The 22,832-nt window shown below is 34.2% G+C and overlaps 4 protein-coding genes across 4 annotated transcripts; 2 read left to right on the forward strand and 2 right to left on the reverse strand.

Moving 5' to 3' along the window:
• Positions 1-878: 878 nt before the first annotated feature.
• LOC111914295 (E3 ubiquitin-protein ligase ATL23) lies at positions 879-1,558 on the reverse strand. The gene has a single exon (XM_023910070.2). It carries the CDS (start codon positions 1,464-1,466, stop codon positions 1,080-1,082), a length of 387 nt encoding a protein of 128 aa, XP_023765838.1. The 5' UTR covers positions 1,467-1,558; the 3' UTR covers positions 879-1,079.
• Positions 1,559-4,699: 3,141 nt separating this feature from the next.
• Positions 4,700-5,422, reverse strand: LOC111914247 (uncharacterized). Its single transcript, XM_023910021.1, has 2 exons — positions 5,413-5,422; positions 4,700-5,343 (listed from the first exon to the last, which is right to left on the reverse strand). Exons 1-2 carry the CDS (start codon positions 5,420-5,422, stop codon positions 4,700-4,702), a joined length of 654 nt encoding a protein of 217 aa, XP_023765789.1.
• A 9,773-nt stretch (positions 5,423-15,195) lies between these two features.
• LOC111914294 (uncharacterized) lies at positions 15,196-18,001 on the forward strand. The gene is made up of 9 exons (XM_023910068.3): positions 15,196-15,353; positions 15,979-16,102; positions 16,229-16,309; positions 16,404-16,492; positions 16,584-16,658; positions 16,754-16,815; positions 16,911-16,979; positions 17,073-17,507; positions 17,652-18,001. The coding sequence occupies exons 2-9, from the start codon at positions 15,980-15,982 to the stop codon at positions 17,741-17,743; spliced, it is 1,026 nt and encodes a 341-aa protein (XP_023765836.1). The 5' UTR covers positions 15,196-15,353; position 15,979; the 3' UTR covers positions 17,744-18,001.
• Positions 18,002-19,781: 1,780 nt separating this feature from the next.
• Positions 19,782-21,842, forward strand: LOC111914293 (monooxygenase 2). The gene is made up of 6 exons (XM_023910067.3): positions 19,782-19,957; positions 20,195-20,341; positions 20,409-20,477; positions 20,630-20,795; positions 20,881-21,115; positions 21,203-21,842. Exons 1-6 carry the CDS (start codon positions 19,878-19,880, stop codon positions 21,733-21,735), a joined length of 1,230 nt encoding a protein of 409 aa, XP_023765835.1. The 5' UTR covers positions 19,782-19,877; the 3' UTR covers positions 21,736-21,842.
• Positions 21,843-22,832: the final 990 nt, after the last annotated feature.

Genomic DNA, 22,832 nt, shown 5'->3' on the forward strand with positions numbered 1-22,832 from the left:
AAAACTATAAAGAACCAAAATACTATTTCAGTACGTTTCATGCTAACCACACATATCACATATGAGTTGAAAAAAGATTATAATTCACTTAAATTTGAAACTCATTAAAAGTTAATTTCTTCCAATAAAAATTCTAGAGCCAAACCATATGTTAAGTCATTAATAATTAGTACTTTTTCACACTCCACCTATCGCCATCGATCTCTCCCTTACAGCTATACTGCAACAAGTTCAAACATTTACCCGCACCCCTATTCTCACCGGCGGCGCGTGTCTTCCACGTAAATCTCATAGCCGCTCTTCTAGCTATATATTCTTGTCTTTTTTTTTTCCTCAAATTGCACCACACTCTTTCATTGTTTTACTAGAAAAATGCTCCACCATAAATAGAAGGATTATATACCATTAATGTAAATAAATTACATACTTAATTTACTAAACCACACTATTAACCACTTGACCTTAACAATATATGTGCAACATCACTTTTTTAACATATTCTTTCTTTCTTTAGAGAATAAAAATTCAATGATTAAACCACATTCATACAATTTGATCAAAATATATGCTTTGGCTGAAGACCATTTAATCGAAGTCAGATTTCTAATAAAATCTTAGTTTCATTAAATTCGAACATTCTACACTTACAATTAAGAAAAAAAAGGAGTAAATTACATAATTGCCCTCACACTGTAGTTAATGCCACCTCATTACCAATTTACAGCTATATGCCAACAATGAGAAACAGTTTTTACCCTAAACACTACCAGCGGCGCTTCAATCCCACGTAATTCCGGCCACCGATCTTCTCTCTTCTCTCTACATTCCAAAAAACTCGGGCTTGTTTTTCACATTTCTTGTAAAAAAAAAATCTAACATTTTTACAAAAATCAACAACAATCCTCTTCAACTTCAATTAGAATATAATCAATGAAACAACTAATCATAATCACTACTCTTACATTCTCAAGAAGAGAAAAAAAAATTAAAAAAATAAAGCTGTAACAGAGGATGTTGAGAATCAAATCTAGAACTAACTACCTAACAAAATCTCTAGAAAAGTTATGAATACGAGTTTTTCAACATGGGTTTTCTTCAGGAGGAACAAAGAAATCGGCGTCGAGTTTATTCCGGCAAACAGGGCAAACGGGGTTCTTCGAGAGCCAAGTATCGGCGCATTGTACATGAAACCCATGGTTGCAACCGGGAAACATCCGAGCAAGCTGCTCCGGCTCGACGTCATCCAAGCACACGGCGCATTCCGTTCCCAACACCAGATCCTTCCCCATGGTTGTCGGCAGTTTGGCGAGTTGGGTGGAGGAGAGACCATTTTCGGTGGCGGGTTTTACCGGATCATCCCGGTGGTAGTGGCGAGCGGCGTAGCAGAGCAAGCAAATGTAGACGAGGAAGACGGCGCTCATGCCAGCACATGGTAGGAAGAGAGCAAGGAATACTGATATCAGCATTTCCTTATTCCTTTCCCGGTGGTTTTCTGCCTTGTGCGGCGGAGGCGGAGGCGGTGGCGGAGGTTTAGTGTTGTTCTTGTGAGTTCTGATTTCTCGACGAATGGAACAGCAGTGGAGAAAGGCTTTTAAAGGGCCGAAGGGGGTGGGGGAGGGGGAGGGGGGTAGGGTGCGCACCGAGGGCCATGGTAAGTTTCCTGGGAAAGTGATGGAAATAGTAAATTACAACTCAGTATATTGCAGTATACAACTGGGGAAGTCTTTCAAATGATTGTCATCATTAATTTTGTTATTTCATATATTTATATTTTTTCTTCTTACACAACTTCAAAGTTGTATATAATAAATATTTTTCTCTATCAATATAACTTTTTAAATATTTATTTAATGTTTTTAATGATATATATTTAATAAAAAACTAAATGGACCCACCTCTCCCGTTACTTTTTTCGTTTTTCTACTGTAATTAATTCACCACATACCACACTCATCACACCATCAATCACTGACCATTAGGCATGATTACTTTCACTCAATACGAATTTTAGAACTCAAACTACTCACTAGAAACTTCATATACAACATATAACACCAAGTTTACCATAATACTTTCAAATTTACATATATTTTGTTTCAAAGTTTAATAAAAACAGCCATTCAAAGTACGATACAAAATCAAATAAAATTTAACACAATATCATATAAAGGTTAATAGTGTTGTTGAGAAAAACTCCTGTCACAATACGTCACCGTTGTAGAGCCATATATAATGTGGCACACTATCATCCATATAGTCTTCCTCGCTATAACAACAATTTCTATAGTGTGATTTCCAACGAATTTATTGGTTTATAAATCGATTAAGATGTTAATTTACCATAAAACTATAAGCACATTAAAATATTTGTCACCATAAAGGTCTTGTGCTTTTAAAAGTTGATTGAAAATTTGTGTTTTTCTATGAAAAAGTATGATATAGAATACATAAAATGCACGGATGTCAACGATGATGAGGTCGTCAAAATTGGAATGATATTTGTTGGGACAACAATGTAGATTTTAAAAAATATTAGAGAATGTATGAATTTATCATAAGAACAGGTTTTACCAAAACAAAACCATAGTATAGCATCTTTTGGAGTGTTCGAATTTTATTTTTTTAATTTGAAAGCAAAATGATTATTTTATAAAATTATAAGGAAAAATCACATAAGAACTACTATATTTTAGTTTTTTTGGGGATAAATCATTGATTTATTTTCAATAAATTCATACAATTTTAATATTTGTTGTTAATCTGACCGCTTTTACTTCCTATATTCAGAACAATCGATATCTTTGATGAGTTGATTTTAGATAAATTATATCAAAGTCATTATATTTTAGACATTTTCTTAAGTTGACTATTAAATTTACCGGTTTGTACCGAATTTATAAGGTAAAGTTGTTGGATCGAAAAAAATGTCGCAATTGTATTTATTGGGTAAAAAAAGCAATGGTTAATCCGAAAATACTTAAAATATAATTTATTTTTTTTAATTTCATTTACCCTAATTCTATGACTTTGTTACCTGGTAATAGTATAAAAATAACAATTAACCTGTTTAATGTACAAAAAAACGCCAGGCACACAATATTGGGAAAAGTAGGACGAACCAAATATAAAAAATTATATTCTAAGAAAACAAGAAACCTTGAATGTATATTTTTTCTCTCTTTCATTTGAAAAACATGCAAAGATAGAAATGGGAAACACATGGTTAATGGGGGGTTTTTTGATGAAAGAGAAAAAAACATACATGAATAGAAAAAGACGTGAATTTGATGGAGAGGAAAAAAGCAGTTCATGATATTTAATTTTATTTCTTTAAAAAATGTAAATAAACTAAATAGTTCTTTATAACTCTAAAGTTATTACGGGGGCGTTAAGGGGGCTGAATCCATGTTTTGAATAACGGACCGGACCGGTCGGTTCGATCGGTTCAACCGGGAACCGGTCTCGGATGCGGTTCTTAAAGGTCAAAAAATCGGTATTCGTATGAATCGGTTGGTCCGGTTGTTACCTGTAAAACCGGTCAAAACCGGAAATTTTAAAAATTATTTATTTTTTCATTTTTTGTATTATTTATATAATTAAATATAATTATGACATCATCCGGTTTTTTAAACCGGTCTGATATTTTGGATCACTTGAACCATCGAACCAATAAAACGACCGGTTCGGTCTCCGGTCCGGTTTTCAAAACTTTGGGCCGAATAGGCCTAAAAAATTTTGGCTCCAAATTTTTTTTATTATATATATTTAAAATTTAAAATTAGAAAATTTTATAATAACGATAATTTTTTTTTCTGATTCATCTTAAGGATTTGAAAATATTTGAACCTTCGGTACCAACCTGAAAGTTATGGAAATAAAAAAGAAGGAAAAGAATAAAATAGAGAAAATTCGAGAAATGACCAAAAATGGGAGGTGGTTTGAAAAAAATAACCAAGAAAAAATAGATTTTGAAAAATGACCAAAGGATCCGGAGAGCACCCTTTGCAGATCCATTGAAGGCTATGCGGATCCTCTACGGTTCTGTATAATCTTTGTTTTTTTTTTTTTGCGTTCATTTTCGTTTATTAATATTAAATTTTTTTTAAATACACTAATACTTATGTGATTATTATGTAAATAATTTGACATAAAAAGTTAAAAATAATGAAATGTTTTATGTAATACGTTTGCTACTGATATATATTTTTTATGTATTTTTACTGTTTTGTATATTATGTTATATGGAATACTGGTTTCTAAATAACCTAATACAAACCAAATACATATAAATAACACAATACAAATCGGTGCATATAAATAACCTAATTAAAATTATACAAATATTCCATGTTTTTTTATAGGTTACAAAACATATTTTAGAAAACATAAACATACAACCTTCATAATAAACATACTATGAAATAAACTTCATTCATTCAAATCGAACCACAAAAAACTTTGATTTGTTTTCGTATTTCGTCCATGGGTTTTATGTTGCTTGTGTCCCTAGATTTACTGTTGCATGCGTCCATTGGTTATTTAACTGTTGTTGCCATTGGTACTCGGTGCAACCTTGCCAGTGGTTCTGTGGCTCTTCCTGTGGTCGGTATTCGATCCCTTACGTCCATTGGTTGTCTAGTTGTTGATGTCACCGTTGTTCGGTCTGTTGTGTCCATTGGTTGTCTAGTTGTTGCTGCCATTATTGTTCGGTATGTTGCGTCCATTGGTTCTCTGGCTCATGCTGCCATTGGTTTCCGGTCGCTTGCGTCGGTTCCTCTTCTTTCACTTTTGTCCCAATCCATGACACCTCAGTACGTTTTTTACTTTTACTTTGGTTATTTGGAACGATTTCCTTACATGTCCTTGCATTATGAGTTGTGTTATGACATCTACTACACCTTCTTATTTTTGGTTTCTCACCTTGAGAGGGAATACGATTGGTGTTTTTCGGTCTACCAACTTGATGTGTTTCCATCATAAGAGGGTTAACAACCATAAGGTCATCCGGAACCTCCCAATCACTAAGTTCTGAAAGAGGGTATACGGCTTGCTCATACATTCTTCGATATGTTTCGATTTTATAAGCATTTATAGCCATATGCCCACAGTGATCAATTTTCAAGTGCGTTAAAACCATTATCACATGACCACATGGCAAACCAGTTAGTTGCCAATATCTGCAAGAACAAGTCTTTTCCCTCAAATTCACTATGTCACCACTTTTGAAGTCATGCACTTTATATGTTGTACTGTCAACACCGGATACCGGCCATCCTTGAATCCCCTCTTTATTTTTTTTAACCATATCTTCAGCCCACTTCATAAGTATTGTTGTACTTTTTTCTGTTAAAACAAGCATATATTATTATATATGACATTTATCATATAATTTAAAAATAAACATAATAATACCTGCAACCATCCGCCGTTTGTAAAACCGTTTTCTGCATAAGTACACGAAAGAACCCAAGAAGTGGTAATATGGCGACTTTGTAGCACCTGGTTCCAGGTATGTAAGATTATCTGAGTATTTTGTATTATTGGCCTGGGACTCGGCGAGTTGGAGGCCCGACTCGCCGAGTAGAGACAAGACTTGGGATGCGGTTAAGTTGGCGACTCGGCGAGTCCATATTATGGACTCGGCGAGTCCGCGCTGTCCGATGAAACCCTAATTTCCACGAGTTTGCACCCTATTTAAACGACCATTTGCGCCCCAACTCCACCCCCTTCACCCTCAGAAGCCCTCCATACGTCATAGCCCTTGTTCTTGTGAGTTTGAGGCTTATTAGTGTGTTTTCCTTGAAGATTTTGAGACAGAAGAGGAGTAAATCAAGAGGAAGGGAAGGAAGCCAAGTATTTCTGTGTTCTCTCAGTAATTTCTTTGAGGTATAACTCGTTTTCCCTCTGTTTCTATGCTTATTACTCCATTAAAGTCCATCTTGAACCATGTCCCAAGCTTGGTTGTGCATTGTTGGTTGAATTAAGTTGTTAGCCTTTAGATCTAGACCTCATTCAGTCCCTGGAGCTTGGATCTACTGCCTTTATGGAGTCATATTGCACACAAGCCCTAGATCTACCCCTTTTGGTGCACTTTAAGCCTTAGAACCTTTATTGGTGATGATCTACACGTAAAGTTGGAAACTTTACGTGTAAACCAGGCCCTAGGAGCTCAGATCTATGATTGGCATGGAATGGATTCGAGCAAAATCGCGTATATGGCTTTTGCATGAAGCAGACTCGGCGAGTCGCTCATCTGACTCGGCGAGTCTGGTCGCGAGTCTCCGAGTTTGTCACTTTTTCGTTGTGTCGAGTTGAATTAGTGAGTCCTAGGTGGACTCGGTGAGTTGGTAGCCGAACTCACCCATGAAGGAACTCGGCGAGTCAACGCCCTGACTCGGCGAGTTCAAGGCAATCTTCTTAGATCAAGATCATACTCGGCGAGTTGTTCATACAGCTCGGCAAGTCACAGCATAAATTGTTCATCGGATGAAGATGAACTCGGCGAGTTGTTCATACAACTCGGCGAGTAGGATGAAGGACTTGGATATCAGCTTAGAAGGAGAACTCGTCGAGTCAACGCCCAACTCGAAGAGTAGAGACGGGTTGCAGGACAGTTGATTGGATAAGGACTCGGCGAGTTGGGGAGCCAACTCGGCGAGTCGGGTCAACTGAAAGATGACTCTGGCTTTGACTTTTAACTTGATCAAGGGTAAAATGGTCAATTTACCCGAGGGTCAGTTAGCGGTGTTTGATTGAGTGTTTTGTGGGAATTATAGCCGGAGGATTTCCGGAGCAGTAGCAGCAGCAGACAGTCAATTCCCACACAGACCAGCAGCTATTTCGAGGTGAGTTTCCTTTACAGTAGGAACGGGTCTAAGGCACCAAGGCCGACCCGAGTAGACGAGATGTTAGCACTAGAGTGTGGGCCGAGCCCGTATCTCTTGGTTTAGTCAAGTATGATATATGTGTCGGTATGATAGAGTTGTCTATACTTGTTGTCTGTGTGATACTTGTATATTATGAGTTAGCGGTTGAGTGTGGGCAAGGCCCGTATCTCTCCGAGAGTGGAGTGTGGGCTAGGCCCGTATCTCCCAGATAGTAGAGTGTGGGTGAGGCTCGTATCTCCCGGCTAGCGAAATGTGGGCAGGGCCCGTATCTTCACAAGTGTGGGCGAGGCCCGTATCTCCCGGCTAGCGAAGTGTGGGTAGGGCCCGTATCTTCACAAGTGTGGGCGATGCCCGTATCTCCCGGCTAGCGAAGTGTGGGCAGGGCCCGTATCTTCCCGAGTGTGGGTGTGGCCCGTAACTCCTAGCTGAATGTTGTTTGTTATATGCCTACATGGTATGAGGTATTACAGGGGAACTCACTAAGCTTTGTGATTACAGTTTACAGTTTTGGTTTCAGGTACCTCTTCATCGAAGAGGAAGGAGCTGGCGCGGTAGCGGTACATCATACACACACATTGGTTTCCGCATTTACGAGATTTCTCTGGGATTTATACTATGATATTTCGATTGGTTGTATGATTTGGCTTTTAGACATGGTATACGTTGTGATGTGGTTTGATCAAACAATGTTTTTAATTATTAATGTTTTCTAAAGTAATGTTTTAAAAACGAAATTTTTGGACGTGAAAATTGGGTCGTTACAGACTTCCTTGTTTTATTTGATACAACATTCATACACTCATCCGTAGAGGTGTACACTGATCCGCTGATAACAGTTTTGTGGATTCCCAAACAGTTTTGTGGACTAATATTAAACATAAGTTCATTATTTTTGACCTTTTTTGTCAAATTTTTTACATAAAACATAAGGTATTAGTATATTAAAAAAATAATATTAATAAACAAAAACAAAAAATAGAAAAAACAAAAAAAACAAAAATTCAAGATCCGCATAGGTGTTTTGGTTCCTCAGACGTATTACATAAAACATTTCATTATTTTTAACTTTTTTTTTTGTAGATTTCTTTACATAATAATCACATAAAGTATTAGTGTATTTAAAAAAAATATATTATTAATAAATGAAAGTGAACGCAAAAAAATAAAAAATAAAAAATAAAAAAGCAAAGATTCCGCAGAGTTGTAGAAGATCCGCATAGCCTTTAATGGATCCGTAGAGGATGCTCTGCGGATCTTTTGGTTATTTTCGGAAAAAAAATATTCTTGGTTATTTATTTTAAACCACCTCTTCTTTTTGTCATTTCTAGAATTTTCTCAATAAAATAACAAGAAAGATTGTATGTGTTTATGAGTTATAACAAAAAAAAATTGTGGTTTGAATTCGTTTCACGTTTTCAAGGATAATAATAAAAAGAAATAATAATAATAATAATTTTACATATTTGAAAATATAATATAATACCTAATTGGCAAAACGGTGACGTGTAGCGTGAGGTACAAGAAATCTCACGAGAACACCATGCTTTTGTGTCTCTTTTTTGATCTAACGGCGTTGACTTTTACCGTTAGCATAAATCGAAATAAAAAACGGCAGAAATGCAGTGAGCCGTTAGTTTATTTTATGTGTGTGTATGTTACGCGCCGTTCATTTTGGAGTTTGCTTTTTTAATATTCCCCCACTTTAACTTCAAACAAATATTCATATGTTACTTTTCTTTAAAAAAACATATTACTTTTTTAACTTTAATAAAAGATAAAAAGAAGCTACACAAAAAGTATATTTTTAATGAACTTCTTTTAGTTTAGGAATTATTTTTAAAATGTCTTTGTCTCTATGACATAAATTTTTAGACAAGTTAATATACTAATAATTATTTTTATCTATATATATAATAAGTTGAAAATCATAAAATTACGGTAATCGTTGCATTTGTGTTTTAAAGGGGTTGAAATAAATGACACCTTTTGAATAAAATGGTGGTAAAGCGGCTTATTTTCCAAAATATATTATTCTTGGACACCCACCATTAACCTTTTTCTACAATTCTCTCTTCTTTTTCTATCAATGTTTATGTAATCATTTCGAAAATTTAAAAATTAGTCCCTGAACTTCTGCATTATGCAAATTTCTGCTCTTCCAAAATCTTATTTTATCATGTTTTCCCCATGACTCACCTTCTTACGCGTACTTTATTCACCTTTATTGGAAATAACAGTGAAAGCTTTCTTTTTCCAAATTATTGAAATTTACTCCCTATATACATGTGTTTTCTTGAAAGTGGGAGGAAAAACTTGGTGTGTGATGATCAATGTTTCTAAATTTTGTGTGCATGTTGTTCGGTTAATGTGTTTATATAATAATTGAGTATCACGAACAATTTGTGTATGTAGGATGGTTCAAACAAATGGCAACTTATTGTTTAGACAAAGAAAACATATATCATTTAGCCATGTTTTTGTATGGAATGAATGTTCAAGATCTTATCGACCCAAAAACATGGTATACTATTAGTATATATACATATAATACCCATAAAATGTATAAATGTTATGAAATGATGGTTAAACAATAATTATAATTATTACATTATAATTATTACATGACAATTATAATTAGTTCAAAGTGACCATGTTAGTTCGAACTAATTTTGGTCAATTTCTATATGAGTAGTCATAACATCAAGTGACTTTGCCCGGATCAAGTTTGAACACAATTACTATACACACACTTTGGCTTTTAGCACAATCTACCTCGGTCATTTGATATCTTAAACTAACTTACACATTAGCTTGGCATAATCTCATATGATACAATTGACTTGGTCACTTTCTAAGTCAAATAAATTGGCTTGGTCGGTTTGAAAAGATTTATTATGTGTTGTAAAAAGGCTTGTAGTTTTATAAAAGTTAGTTTTTTTCTTTAATTGTAAATTTTGGTTGTATATGTATTTGTAATGTTTTTATTTTATTGCGCTTATTTTGTTGCACGGTGTCCAATCAATTTGGATTCGATTGATGGACATTTTAGAGACAATACGATCATGGCTTACGTGACATGAACTTTAAATGTCACTTTTATGCTTTCGCATGTGACAATGATACTAAAGACATTTGAGATATGTTGTCAAGGAACCTTGGAAACTAGTTATACTTTTATGAAAATTCCGAAACGCTATGAGAAAAGTTAATTTAGGAGGAGTGGGTAGTTTGGTAAAAGTCGAATTCCTTGAATAGGTTGACATGTATAAAAGTTGGAGTTATAGTCTTGTTAGTGTTACAACCTTGTTTTAGCCATTTCCACCTTCTAAGGACTATAAGAGTAAGGACTTTTGACTAATGATACCCAAGTATCAACAATCAACATCATGGCAAAGAAAAATAACCAAATAAGGTAATCTGTGCCTTTTCTTATTCATGTCCCTTCTCATTTTTTAGGTTATATACAAGTTTGAGATGTTAAATGTGAAATTTTAAATTATTTTTCTAGAACCTTTAAAACTTTACGACTATCAAACATAATTTTGCATCTTACTTTTTGTTTAACGTAAGTTAGTGTTGTATGTGATTGGCTAATGAGTTTGTATTTATTCTATATATTTATGATTATACTTTTAACCAACAATATCAACCTGGCAAGTTATATATATATATATATATATATATATATATATATATATATATATATATATATATATATATATATATATATATATATATATATATATATATATATATATATATATATATGAATTATTGTTGTATGCAATCCACTTCTTTGTTATGTATGTATCTTAGTCCTTACCAAACCCCGCCTCTATTAGTAACACTCATGGCGAGAGTCTATTTAAATTGTACTTAAAAAATCATTTGTTAACGCTTTTCTAAAATATTTAGAATTTAAGTTTGTAGAATAACACTTTTGTCCCAAAATAGTAAACTTAATTCAAGTTTGAAAACTACCGAGGTTGTTAACAATAAACATATCAAATCATGATCCAAGCTCACCACACATTTTGTGATCTTCTAAAAGTCAAAACTAATCCTTAACTAAAGTTGTGGTTTCAATATAAACTCACATTAAAATAAGTTGGACAATATAATTGCCTAGTGAGTTACCTGATATTGGTTCATTTAGCGTAAGGGATAACAACCCAATTGTACTCAAACCAAGCCTAAAAACAATTTACAACACAAAGAACACTTATGGTTTAGAAATCCACATCAATAACGGGGCTATATGCCCAAAAGTTTGATTTCAAACAATATTAGTTCAAAGTAAACATAACAGTTGGATATAACTCCAAATCAAATCAAGGGTCTTATATGCCCAAAAAAATACACTTTATACATTTTAATTTCAAAACAGAGGACCAATAAGTCCCACAAAATACAAAGGGTATAACAAGTTCATAACAATAAGTATAATGCAATACATGCAACTGCTCCCATCCCTTTGTTAATCCCATAAGTCCAACTCACTAACAAACGTCAAATGAATAAAGCTCATGCTAGACGAAACTGCCAACTTTTGCACTAACATCTAACAACAAGGTTTGGTGATTGGATATGAAGAGCTCATGATAGATTGAATTGCCAACTTTTACACGTATATGCACAAACAAGCAATAGGGTTATCCATATAGGCCACACAAGGGGCAGCTAGCCTCAACTTGTGTACTTCAGTGGTTTTGTAACGTCCCAAAATTTCATAGTAAAATTTTCATTTTTAAAACAATAAACCATACAAACGTGTTGTCCAAAACCAATCAAAGTGAATATATTATTTAAACATCAAAGTAAAGATCATAAATTGCCAATGCTAAAAAACTCTAGGGGATGTTGTGCAATCACGTCGGGCCCTTCCGTTTCGTATCGAAAGTACCTAAAACCATAAACATGAAACCTTAAGCACAAAGCTCAGTGACTTTCCCAAAATACCACATAGCATACATACAATAGGGATTGTTATGTGCCAACATAGTCTTGCCTATATTCCATAAGGTGTATCATGGTCTTTTCTTACCAAGGCGGCGGCCAAAACGTTGGGTCTTACAGACAAGTACCAAGAGCCACCTCTTAGTCTTCTATGCAAGTACCACAAAGACAATTAGCATTCCACATATCACTGCCCACTCCAGGTTTTTTATACAAATGTCAGGGGACACCCCCTGGTCTTTCTATATAACATAAAACAGTAAGCTAACATTGGTGGCTTCGACCCCCGAGTACAGTGAGGAGACTCACCTGAATCAGAAGGCCGACTAACACTCAGCTCAAAACTATGCCGACCACAACTAACTTCTCTTTAACTAGATTATGGGTGCTTAACACCTCCTATCAATATACACAAAGTAAACCCTAACTATACCTTCTAAAAATAAAATTTTACCAAAAGTCAACCCAAGCCAAAAATCAACTATTAAAGTCAAAGTCAACAACCCATAATGTCAACTATTCAGCCTTACGTCGTGACCGGCCCTTGGTCACATCGTGAGAGCTCATTCGGTCTGATTCTAACTCATCTCGACTCAACTGAACCAACCCAGACATGAAAAGTCACTGGAGTTGACCTCATGACGTAAGCAACCTTCTGTCATGCCGTGAGCCCCAAGAAGCTTAACAGAAACGAGGTCATTCAATCCTCACGTCGTGAGACCCTATGTCTCACGTCATAAGCACAGTCAGAAGCAAAATATCCAACAATTTAAGTCCTTAATCCATTAATCCTTTTAATCTAACTTTCTAAAAGGTCATATAACTCCATAATACACTCAAAAGTCAATGATTTATGGGTATGTACGTCCAATACATGTCTAGATCTCACTTAGGGACAAAATTGAAGAAAAGGTCATCCAACTTTCATGTAAGGCTCCAAAACCCAACCATTCACTATATCTGAACTTCATGACACTCTAAAGACCCTTATAACCCATTAAGTTGCCAACTTCATGGTTTTCATTCATTCAAACTTTCTCAACCAAGGAGAAAAGTGGGACAAGATTTAGATCTAACCATAAACAACAATAAAGGTGGAAGCTTTGACACTTACAAGGGTCCATAAACAATGTGAGGTGGTGATGATGATGATTCCTTGCATGCCTCTTCAAAAGACCACCTTCTTCTTCTTCTTCTTCTTCTTCTTCTTCTTCTTCAAACCAAGAAATGCTCCAAAAAAAAGGCCAAGGATTAAGCAAGGAATGAATCCCAAAGTTTTATGAGGTGATGGGGAGGGGGGGGGGTGGAGGCTGATAACGAACCTTAAAATGGGTTTAGAGGGGATTAAATATGAAGGAAAACCCTAAAGATCATAAGCTTGTGTTGTATTAGTTCTCACGTCGTGAGCCTCTATGCCTTACGTCGTGAGATCAATCTGCAACAAGATTTACATATTAACTCTCCTCACGTCATGATCAGTCAAAGGTCACGTCGTGAGACCCCATTTCCTCCAAAATTCGACCTTTTGACTCCCTGAAACCCTAAATTGATCTATCCTAGAAAACGGGTCTTACAGTTATCTAAAATCTACTCCTAACCCATCCTATCATGATATGCATAAGTAAGATGCTTATATCAATTCCAAAAATATAACCTTTTTGCTTTTAAAATCAAATCATTTCCAAAAATTTCATTTCATGAATGCACATATAGTTCATATAACAAACAATGCTTACATAGAATATCATATAATGAAAACCAACAAAACTTATAAAATCACAAAAGCAAGATTGGGGGTGTGTGTTCCCTGTAACTCACCCTCGATCCAACGATAAAAATACCATACTTTTCCTTATTTGACTATATTTCTTCAAGTATTATGTTTCCAAGTCAACCACCTAAAATCGTCATCATAATGTTGTCAGTGTAATCTCCCAATTTTCAGAATAATTTTTTTGTTTTTAAACACATATTTCATACGACATATTCAAGGAAAGACCCTTTATTTGCAAATTGTAGTTCAAAATTAGAGTTATAAAGAAAAGTGTTATGAAATCTCAAATCATTAAACTACAGATGAGCGTGTACAGTCATGTTTTCACATCCCCACGAACTGATAATATTTGAAAAACATTTAATCCACAACTATAAGCCAAAACTTAGTGAGTTCCTAAAATACCGAACTAAATTCATTAATTCATGCAAGAAGTCAAAAATATCGCTTTTTCCCATTTTACCCTTTGGCTCCAGGGCACAATTCAAGGGGCTAAGTCACTTAACCAATATGATCAACATCTAATAGGGTCTAAACTGTATTCCCTTGAAGCACAAGACCCTTATTCGATCAAATCACGACCCGCTAACCCAAAATCAGAAACATCCCAAAATTGGATCTTATAATCAAAAGAACAGTATACCCTTTATGGGTCAACTCATCATTCTTACCTCCAAAAGCTCCTTGAGTATCCTTATATAAAATATGAAAGCTAAGGAGATCAAAGGAATGGATCCGACTCTAGACATAAGCAAAACATAAAGCATAAAACGGGTCAGGACGTTTGATGTGTCACCCCTTCCCATTTCAGTATTTGTCGGTTTCCCTGAAAGTTTGACCTAATGAACTATGTCATTAGTATTTTTATGCATCACCAAATAGTTTTTGAAATTTCCCCTAACCAATCATATTAACATACTACCTTACTATGTTTTCTTCAATCCAAATCCAACGACATTATCAATTTACTTTAATGGTTATAGTTCATTAGGGATGTCAATCGATAACACGACAAAAATACACGCCATGAAACAAAACTGAAATTCAAATTCGTGTTTATATTGGAAGTAAAAAAACGATGTCACGTTGTGTCATGTTCGTTTTCAAAATCCAACATGAATTGACAAAATATTAACATGTATTTATTGTGTTTTTATGAGTAAATATGAACTAAATTAAGTAATTATCAATTTATGCTATATTTGTTGTGTCTCGTGTTAATTAAAAAAAATTACTAGTATATTTTCATGTCGTACTTGTGTTATATAAAAAAAACCACCATATGTCTTGTCATATAATAACACAATACGACTTTCCGAATCAACACCCTTACAATTTAGTTCCAAGTTCCCTACTTCTCTCCCTCATAATACACAATCTATTAATTTTTTAATTTGTAATAGACTATTTTAAATCCAAAAACCAGAAATGAAATTATGGAACCTAACTATTGATAAGAAAATAAACTACACAGATTTGGGCTCAATGCTAACCCATTTTCCATTAGAATTTGGCCCGGTCCAAGTTTTCTGATCAAAGCTCGGCCCAAAGTTACAAGATAACCGACCCCGGTTCAACGGTTTAGATAAGAGTTTAGGGCACAGGTAATATAAATACAGAAAACTCCACAGCCATACGGTTTTAGGGCTTAAACGAAGAAAATTGAAGCCGGAGAAGAGGGCTCTTCATTAGGAAGGAGCTGTACTGTCTTATCCAAATCGTCCAACAAACAAAAGGTAACCGTTGATGATTTAATCTCGAATATCTGACAAGTAAGCGCTGATTACTGATTTATATTGTTTTCATTCAACTTAATAGATTCAATCCTCTAAATTATTTGTCTTTCGGTTTGTTTTGGCAACAATTAGTCGTTGATTTTCCCTTTGATTGTGTTTTGTTTCTAATTTTTTTATTTTGGTGTATGAGAATACTGAAAACCCTAGTTTTTGCGGTTATGCTGTATGTAATTATAAATTGGAGGAATGTAATTCTGATGTTTCATTACTCGTGCTGATCGTATCTGTACATATCTATACTAATTACAAACTTCATTAACTGCAATTTTTACTTTATGTAAAAGTTAAAAGACTCAATTTTTTGTCGATGTATATGTTTGCTCCTAAGATTTATCAACAATCAATTGTTTGCTGTGTGCTTTACCTAACTATTATCTATTCTTTGACCGTTTTATAGTTGTTGAGAAAACCCTAGATTTTATGGTGCTTCTGTTAATCTGGTGATTTGGAGATGCTTTATCTAATTCTTCGTTACCCCTAAATGGATAATATCATCTTGTGTGTTTCTTTGAAACCCGACTTGTTCTATTTTGTGTTTAATGTCTGTAAATGTTTCATCTTGAAGGATGGATCGTTATCAGAAGGTTGAGAAGCCTAGAGCAGAGCAACCAATTGATGAGAATGAGATCCGAATTACTAGCCAGGGAAGGATGCGAAGCTATATCACCTATGCAATGACATTGCTTCAGGTATAAACTCTTCATGAATGTTAAACTAATATCTTCATCTTTTTCAAGTTTTATAAACTGTGGTGTATGTAAATAGCACTTACTAATTACTATGAACTTAAATCTTTTTATTTATTTGCTTTCCAGGAAAAAGGATCATCAGAGATTGTATTTAAAGCAATGGGAAGAGCCATCAACAAGACTGTTACTATTGTGGAATTGATAAAGGTTTGCTCTTTTTTTTTTTTTTATCTCCACACTTATATTACATTCTCCAAATTTTTACTATTTATCACTATCTTCTTTCATCATATATTTTTAGAGGCGAATTGTTGGGCTTCATCAAAATACATCCATTGGATCCACAGACATAACTGACACCTGGGAACCTTTAGAGGAAGGATTACTTCCGTAAGATAACATTCCCACTTCTTGAAAAACACACTTTCAATATTCCACTTCTCCACATTTCATAAATTTATTAACTTTTTTCTTTTTACAGTCTCGAGACCACAAGACATGTTTCAATGATCACCATAACTCTCTCTAAGAAAGAGCTGAATACATCATCTATCGGGTGAGTTTGTTTACAATTCATTTTTCTTTTTTCCTTTTGCATTATCATTTTTTATAAATTATTCCTTAAAACTTATGTGGTTAACCTTTTTTCAGATACCAACCACCATTGCCAGCTGACCAGGTCAAGGTGGCAACTGAATTTGAATATGATGGAGGTATAAATTTATAATACATTAAATATTAAATACTCTACACACGTCATAAATTTATCAACTTTTTATAAATTTTATATTTTGATTTTTTTTAATAGAAGGATCACCAACTGCAAGAGGCAGAGGTCGTGGTGGAAGGGGGAGAGGGCGTTCTAGACCTGCACCAGGTAAAAAATAAATAATATATTTTTTTTAAAAAATATTTGTTGAAAGATTATAAAGTAAATTGCTATTTCTTGTTTTTGTTAAATGATAAACAGGAAATGGTTATGGGCCAGATGAGTATGATGATGGGGGTTGGGATGGTCCCGGTGGGTATCCTCCCAGGGGTAGGGGAAGGGGAAGGGGACGTGGGTTCCGTGGGCGTGGAAGGGGAAATTACAATAATGCCCCTTACATGGACACTCAACAGGAAGTAGGAGGGTACAACAACCAAGAGTCTCCAAGGGGTAGGGGTCGTAATTTCCGTGGGCGTGGAAGGGGTGGCTACAACAATGGCCCTTACATGGAAAACAACCAACAAGATTTTGGTGGGTACAACAATCAAGAGTCTCCCAGGGGTAGAGGACGTAATTTCCGTGGTCGTGGAAGGGGTGGTGGTTACAATAATAATAATAATGATATCAATAATAATAATAATAATGCTTATATGGATAATCAACAAGATGTTGGAGGCTACAATCAAGAATTTCGAGGTATGTTAAAAAAGTTGTGACAATTTACCCTTTCTGACCCTGAGTTTTGTTAAAGTTACAGTTTTTGTCCCAAATTGAAAAATCTATTGAAACTCAATGACTAAACATGTAAATTACTATGGTTGATGTATTTGGGTGGAACAGGGCGTGGTCGTGGGAGGGGGACACGTGGCAGGGGACGTGGGTTCAGGTCAAACAGGCCAAATCAAGGTGCAGGTGTTGGTGGTGGTGATTAAAAAAAAGGTGGCTATGTTTTTTTTTATCATGTGTTTGGATGATGATGATGCCTGGCATTTCTATGTTTGGTTTTTGAATTTTTTTTTATTAAAAGTTTGGGATAATTTGACTTAGGAAATGAGTTTGTACCAAAAGTGTAGACTAAGTTTTAGTACCTTTTTTTTTTATTGTTATTTGATTTTTTCAATTTTTATTGTAATTTTTGTTCTTGAGTTTTGGCTGTAGGATTTATAGTTCATGTGTTTGATTTTCTAGTATTAAGACTCTTGATTTGCCAAATAGTATTTTTAACCTCACATAATCTAAAATAACACAAGGTAAGTTGATTGTGTGTTTTCAAATTTAATCGTTTATCACTACCTTAAATAGAAGGTAACTGAGTTTTAAACATGAATTTTAAAAGGTTTAAGAAATCACCAAATATTGAGCTATAAAAAGAAAAAAAAAATGATACATTATGAATTTATTGTGATGTGTTTTCTTGAATGAACTTGTTGGTATAATGTTTATAGTTGGGTCCAAACCGGTCTACTTTTGTGTAGCATCTTCCTAGCCAAAGCCAATGTTTTTGCCTATTTCCACGTCTCGACACATGAGACGATTGACACGACATGAAGATGTCTTGTGTTTCTGTGTATGGATTTTGCAAATTTGTGTTTGGTGTTATGAATTTCAAAATTGTGTTTTATATCTATCATACATGGGTTAGGCACAAATTTAAACATTTAAACAAGCGTGTTATACAAGACATGAATGATTTATTGAATTAAAGCATGCGACTTTCTATTTTCAGCTTGTTTTAGTAATGTTTTTATTAATAATAAGTCACTCGAATGGTTCATGTGCTTTTCAAAAAATAGCAACTTTAAAACAATGTTGAAATACTACAATCTAGTCGTTGCAGTTTGATTATAAGATTTCTTATTGGGGTCAAGGATAGAAGAATGTTAAAGGAAGGGGCGGGAGTAGGGGTGTTCGTTTGGATGGATTGGTTTAATCCGATCCGATCAAGTGAATCCAAATTAATTTCGGTTTTTAAAACGTAGATCCAAATAGTCCAAACTAAATTCAAATCCGATCCGATCCAACCAAATTATAATTTGGTTGGATCGGTTTTTTACAATTCGGTTTTCAAGAATCAAGACATTTCAATAAATATATAACTTTAGTATTAACTTACTCTATAATATAAACTAAAAAAATATTGTTTAATTAGTTGTGAACTAAAACTTATATCAAGAAAAATATATTATAGTTTACGACTTTATAGACAATTTTTTTATAAGAAGTACATATTAAAGTATTATAATAGATGAAAAATTTTAATATACTAAAAGAATAATTTAGTAAATTTATAAATTATTAAAGATATATATTAAAAAGAACAAAATAATAAATTGCAATTCGGTTTTTTTGGACTATTCAGTTTTTATTTTATAAACCAAAACCAATCCAAAATCCAAAATAATAATTCGGTTTTGCTAAAAACCAATCCAAAGATCCGAATATCCGAACCAAATAGTCCAATTGGATAATTCAGTTTTATCTAAATAGTGAACTGTTCTAGACGGAAGGAGCATGGTACTACTGTATTTTCTGACATCCATGATTACGGAGAAGGGAAAAGGGTAATGGAAGCGAACAGGGACAAGTGGGGTGAGATATTGTTTGATTTTTTATTTAATATTTTTATTAAATAAAATTTATTAGGAAAACTATAAAAATTCTATAAAATGGTATTAAAATTAATTTTAAATGACTAACTATACAAAGAAAATAAAATCATAAAAACCAGTGTAGTATTGCCTAACATCAAACTAAAATTGATATATTTTAGAAACTAAAAGTACTTATTATTATTATTATTTTGATTGCCTTGGAGTTACGTATCATATTATGCTAGAAAATGAGGACCCGCCGCCGCCTGCCGGGTACCTCACATATCATAATTCATATACTAGTATAGTATTATTGAATTGAATAGGAGACTGAAGTGTTCTATTTGGTCACGTCTCGTAATATAAATAAAGGCAGAAACACATACACATTCTCCTCCAGCCCTCCACCTCAAATGATTCAGCTTTCCTCTAATACAAAAAAAAAAAAAAAAAGTCAGAAATCAACAGAACAACGATGGAGGTTTATGAAGATGAAGATATAGTGATTGTTGGTGCTGGGTTAGCTGGTCTCACTACTGCCTTGTCTCTTCACAGGTATTCAAATTCTATTCTACCATCTCTTTTGCACGCTTCACTCACTTGTACCCTGCAACTCATCCAATCACCACCATCGGGAAAACCCACTCACTCACCACTGAAGCAATTCATAAAAGCTCGTTCCTTTGTGCTTTAGTTACTTGTACAGTATTCATGTATTTGAATCAATTATGACCCAATAAACAAGATTTCCCCTTCAAATATTAACCTTGTTTTTCTTTTTCTTTCATCAAGATTGGGTTTGAAGAGCTTGGTGTTGGAGTCATCAGAGAGCTTGCGAATTACCGGATTCGCCCTTACACTATGGACCAATGCTTGGAAGGCACTCGATGCAGTTGGAATCGGAGATTCCCTCAGACAAAAATCTACCCAAATGAAAGGGTAAAATAGTCATTATAACCAGGGTTATTCCAGCAATTCTATAATTAACTCAGTTTTGTTGTTCCAGATTCAAGATCGCATCTCCTGATACTGGTCTTTTTACTTCACAGCAAGCTCTCGACAAAGATGGAAAATTGTGAGTAAACATGTTTCATATATAATAATTATTATGACGACACAATTCAAATCATTTCACATTTCGTTTTTTCAGAGATTTATTTATGTGAGTGGTATTTCTTTCTATATATAAACTGTATATAGTGACTGTAAATTAATCCTGATTTATAGCAAAGGTTATGAAAGCCGATGTGTTAAGAGAAAGGATTTAATGGAAACATTAGTCAAGGAGCTTCCACCAGGCACCATTAGATACTCTTCCAAGGTCGTCACCATTGATGAACTCCATCGCTTCAAGCTCGTGCACTTAGCCGATGGCACCATTCTCAAAACCAAAGTAAGTGTCTCTTTAAACGGTTTTACTTTGATGAATTATAGATGTCGTATATATATCTCTCTCATTCATTAATGTATCATTGTAGGTGTTGATTGGATGCGATGGAGTTAACTCAGTGGTTTCAAAATGGTTGGGTCTCGGGTCACCCGTGAGTGTCGGGAGGTCAGCTATTCGGGGCTTGGTTGAGTTCCCAAACGGGTCGGGTTTTGACCCTATGTTTCATGTCAACTTTGGAGGTGGTGTTCGCTATGGTTTTCTTCCCGTTGATGACAAGACTGTCTACTGGTTTTGCACCTTCACCCCATCTCAAGTTCCATCTTGTAAGTCGTTTTTGAATATAATTTATAAAACATATTATATATACTTATATTCAAAGTCAAGGCTCAAGAATCACTTTTTTGTTATAGATGAAGAAGATTGGTATGAAAACCCTATAAAAATGAAGCAATTTGTATTGAGCCGAATCAACAAGATGCCTCAAGAAGCACAAGATGTGGTGGAAAGAACATTGATAACTAGCATATCTTTGTCGCCATTAAAGTTCAGATTACCATGGAATGTTTTATTTGGAGACATAGTGAAAGACAATGTTTGTGTAGCTGGGGATGCCCTTCATCCGATGACTCCTGATATAGGTCAAGGTGGGTGTTCATCGTTAGAAGATTCGGTAGTTCTTGGAAGGTGTATTGGGGAGGCTCTTTTGAAAAAAGTTGATGGAAAAGATGATGAGTTTGAGAGGATTGAAAAGGGTTTGAAGAAATATGGAAAGGAAAGAAGGTGGAGAAGTTTTAGTTTGATTAGTGTTGCTTATTGTGTGGGGTTTATGCAAGAGAGTAAGGGTATGATGATGAGTTTCTTGAGGAAAGTGTGGTTTTCTAAATATACACCAAGTGCTTTTCTTAAGATGGCTAATTTTGATTGTGGTGATCTTGTAATATGAATCAAGAAATGGTAGTTTTCTTCAGAAAAATGAGTCAGATTCATGACTTTTAAGATATTACTATTTTGTATCTAAGCTATCGTAGTAATGAATGTTTTTCTATGTTATTTGTTATCGTAATAATTTATGGTAACATTACTTATGGCTTATCACATTTGAACAAATGAACAAAATGTTTCAAATAAGTATTTAGGTTATTTAGGTGCTGTTTGATTTTCTGAAGCAAAAATTCATGAAGTCTGCGGACCACCTTTGCAACCCTCTGTAATAGAAGAGGTGGACCAAACGGCTGCAGACTGTAATAAGAAACATGTTTGTTTTTTTTAACATCTGCTTACTGCTGCAGATATTAAAAAATTAAAATAAACTAATTTTATAAATCAAAAATAATTTTTAAATACGAAATTTTTTATAATGTATAACATTCCGGCAAAAATTAATAATAATTCAGTAAAAAATAATGATATTTCAACAAAAAAAATAAAGATATTTAGTAAAAAAATAATAATATTTCATCAAAAATTATCATTATTCAATATAAAAAAACGAAAAAAAATCAACAAGAATAAACAAAAAAAAATGAAAAATAAAAAGTGAAATAAATTTTCAACAACATATAAGAAAAAATTCAGCAAGAAAAAAAAAAAAGAAGAAGAGGCTGGAAGAGGTTGGAAGAGGCAGTACAAGTGCTGCGCCTCACAGAGCACGCACAAAGGTTTTTGACTCTGAAGACTTCTAAAAAACAAACAGCTGCGAGATGAAAAATGCTGCGCGTGTACTGCGCCGCACAACAATAAGAGGTCTGAAGAGGTTTTTTCCAAAAAACAAACAACACCTTAGTCATTTCACTGTAAATCTTGATTTTCCAGCTATTCAAAATCATTAAAGTGGTCGTAGATGCAACAAATAAAGTAAACGTAGCCCGTCTACTCAACGACTTTGTACGTACCTTTAATATTTCTACATTTTCGCAATATGTAACGAAGATGAAACGTAGTTGCTCTTTATTGTAATTGTTAGTGTATGTCAAATTGGGATTTTAAACATCTGATACCATGAAAATGTGATGATTGCCTTTGCATTCAAATATGAAAATA

This window comes from Lactuca sativa, chromosome 8 (assembly GCF_002870075.4).
Source record: "Lactuca sativa cultivar Salinas chromosome 8, Lsat_Salinas_v11, whole genome shotgun sequence".
NCBI classification, from domain to species: Eukaryota; Viridiplantae; Streptophyta; class Magnoliopsida; order Asterales; family Asteraceae; genus Lactuca; species Lactuca sativa.

Coding starts and splice junctions, on each gene's coding strand:
- LOC111914295 (XM_023910070.2), bottom strand. CDS start 1,466: ATGCTGATATCAGTATTCCTTGCTCTCTTCCTACCATGTGCTGGCATG.
- LOC111914294 (XM_023910068.3), top strand. CDS start 15,980: ATGGATCGTTATCAGAAGGTTGAGAAGCCTAGAGCAGAGCAACCAATT. Junction 16,493..16,583: donor TTAGAGGAAGGATTACTTCC/GTAAGATAACAT, acceptor TTCTTTTTACAG/TCTCGAGACCACAAGACATG. Junction 16,659..16,753: donor CTGAATACATCATCTATCGG/GTGAGTTTGTTT, acceptor ACCTTTTTTCAG/ATACCAACCACCATTGCCAG.
- LOC111914293 (XM_023910067.3), top strand. CDS start 19,878: ATGGAGGTTTATGAAGATGAAGATATAGTGATTGTTGGTGCTGGGTTA. Junction 20,478..20,629: donor CTCGACAAAGATGGAAAATT/GTGAGTAAACAT, acceptor CCTGATTTATAG/CAAAGGTTATGAAAGCCGAT. Junction 21,116..21,202: donor CCCATCTCAAGTTCCATCTT/GTAAGTCGTTTT, acceptor TTTTTGTTATAG/ATGAAGAAGATTGGTATGAA.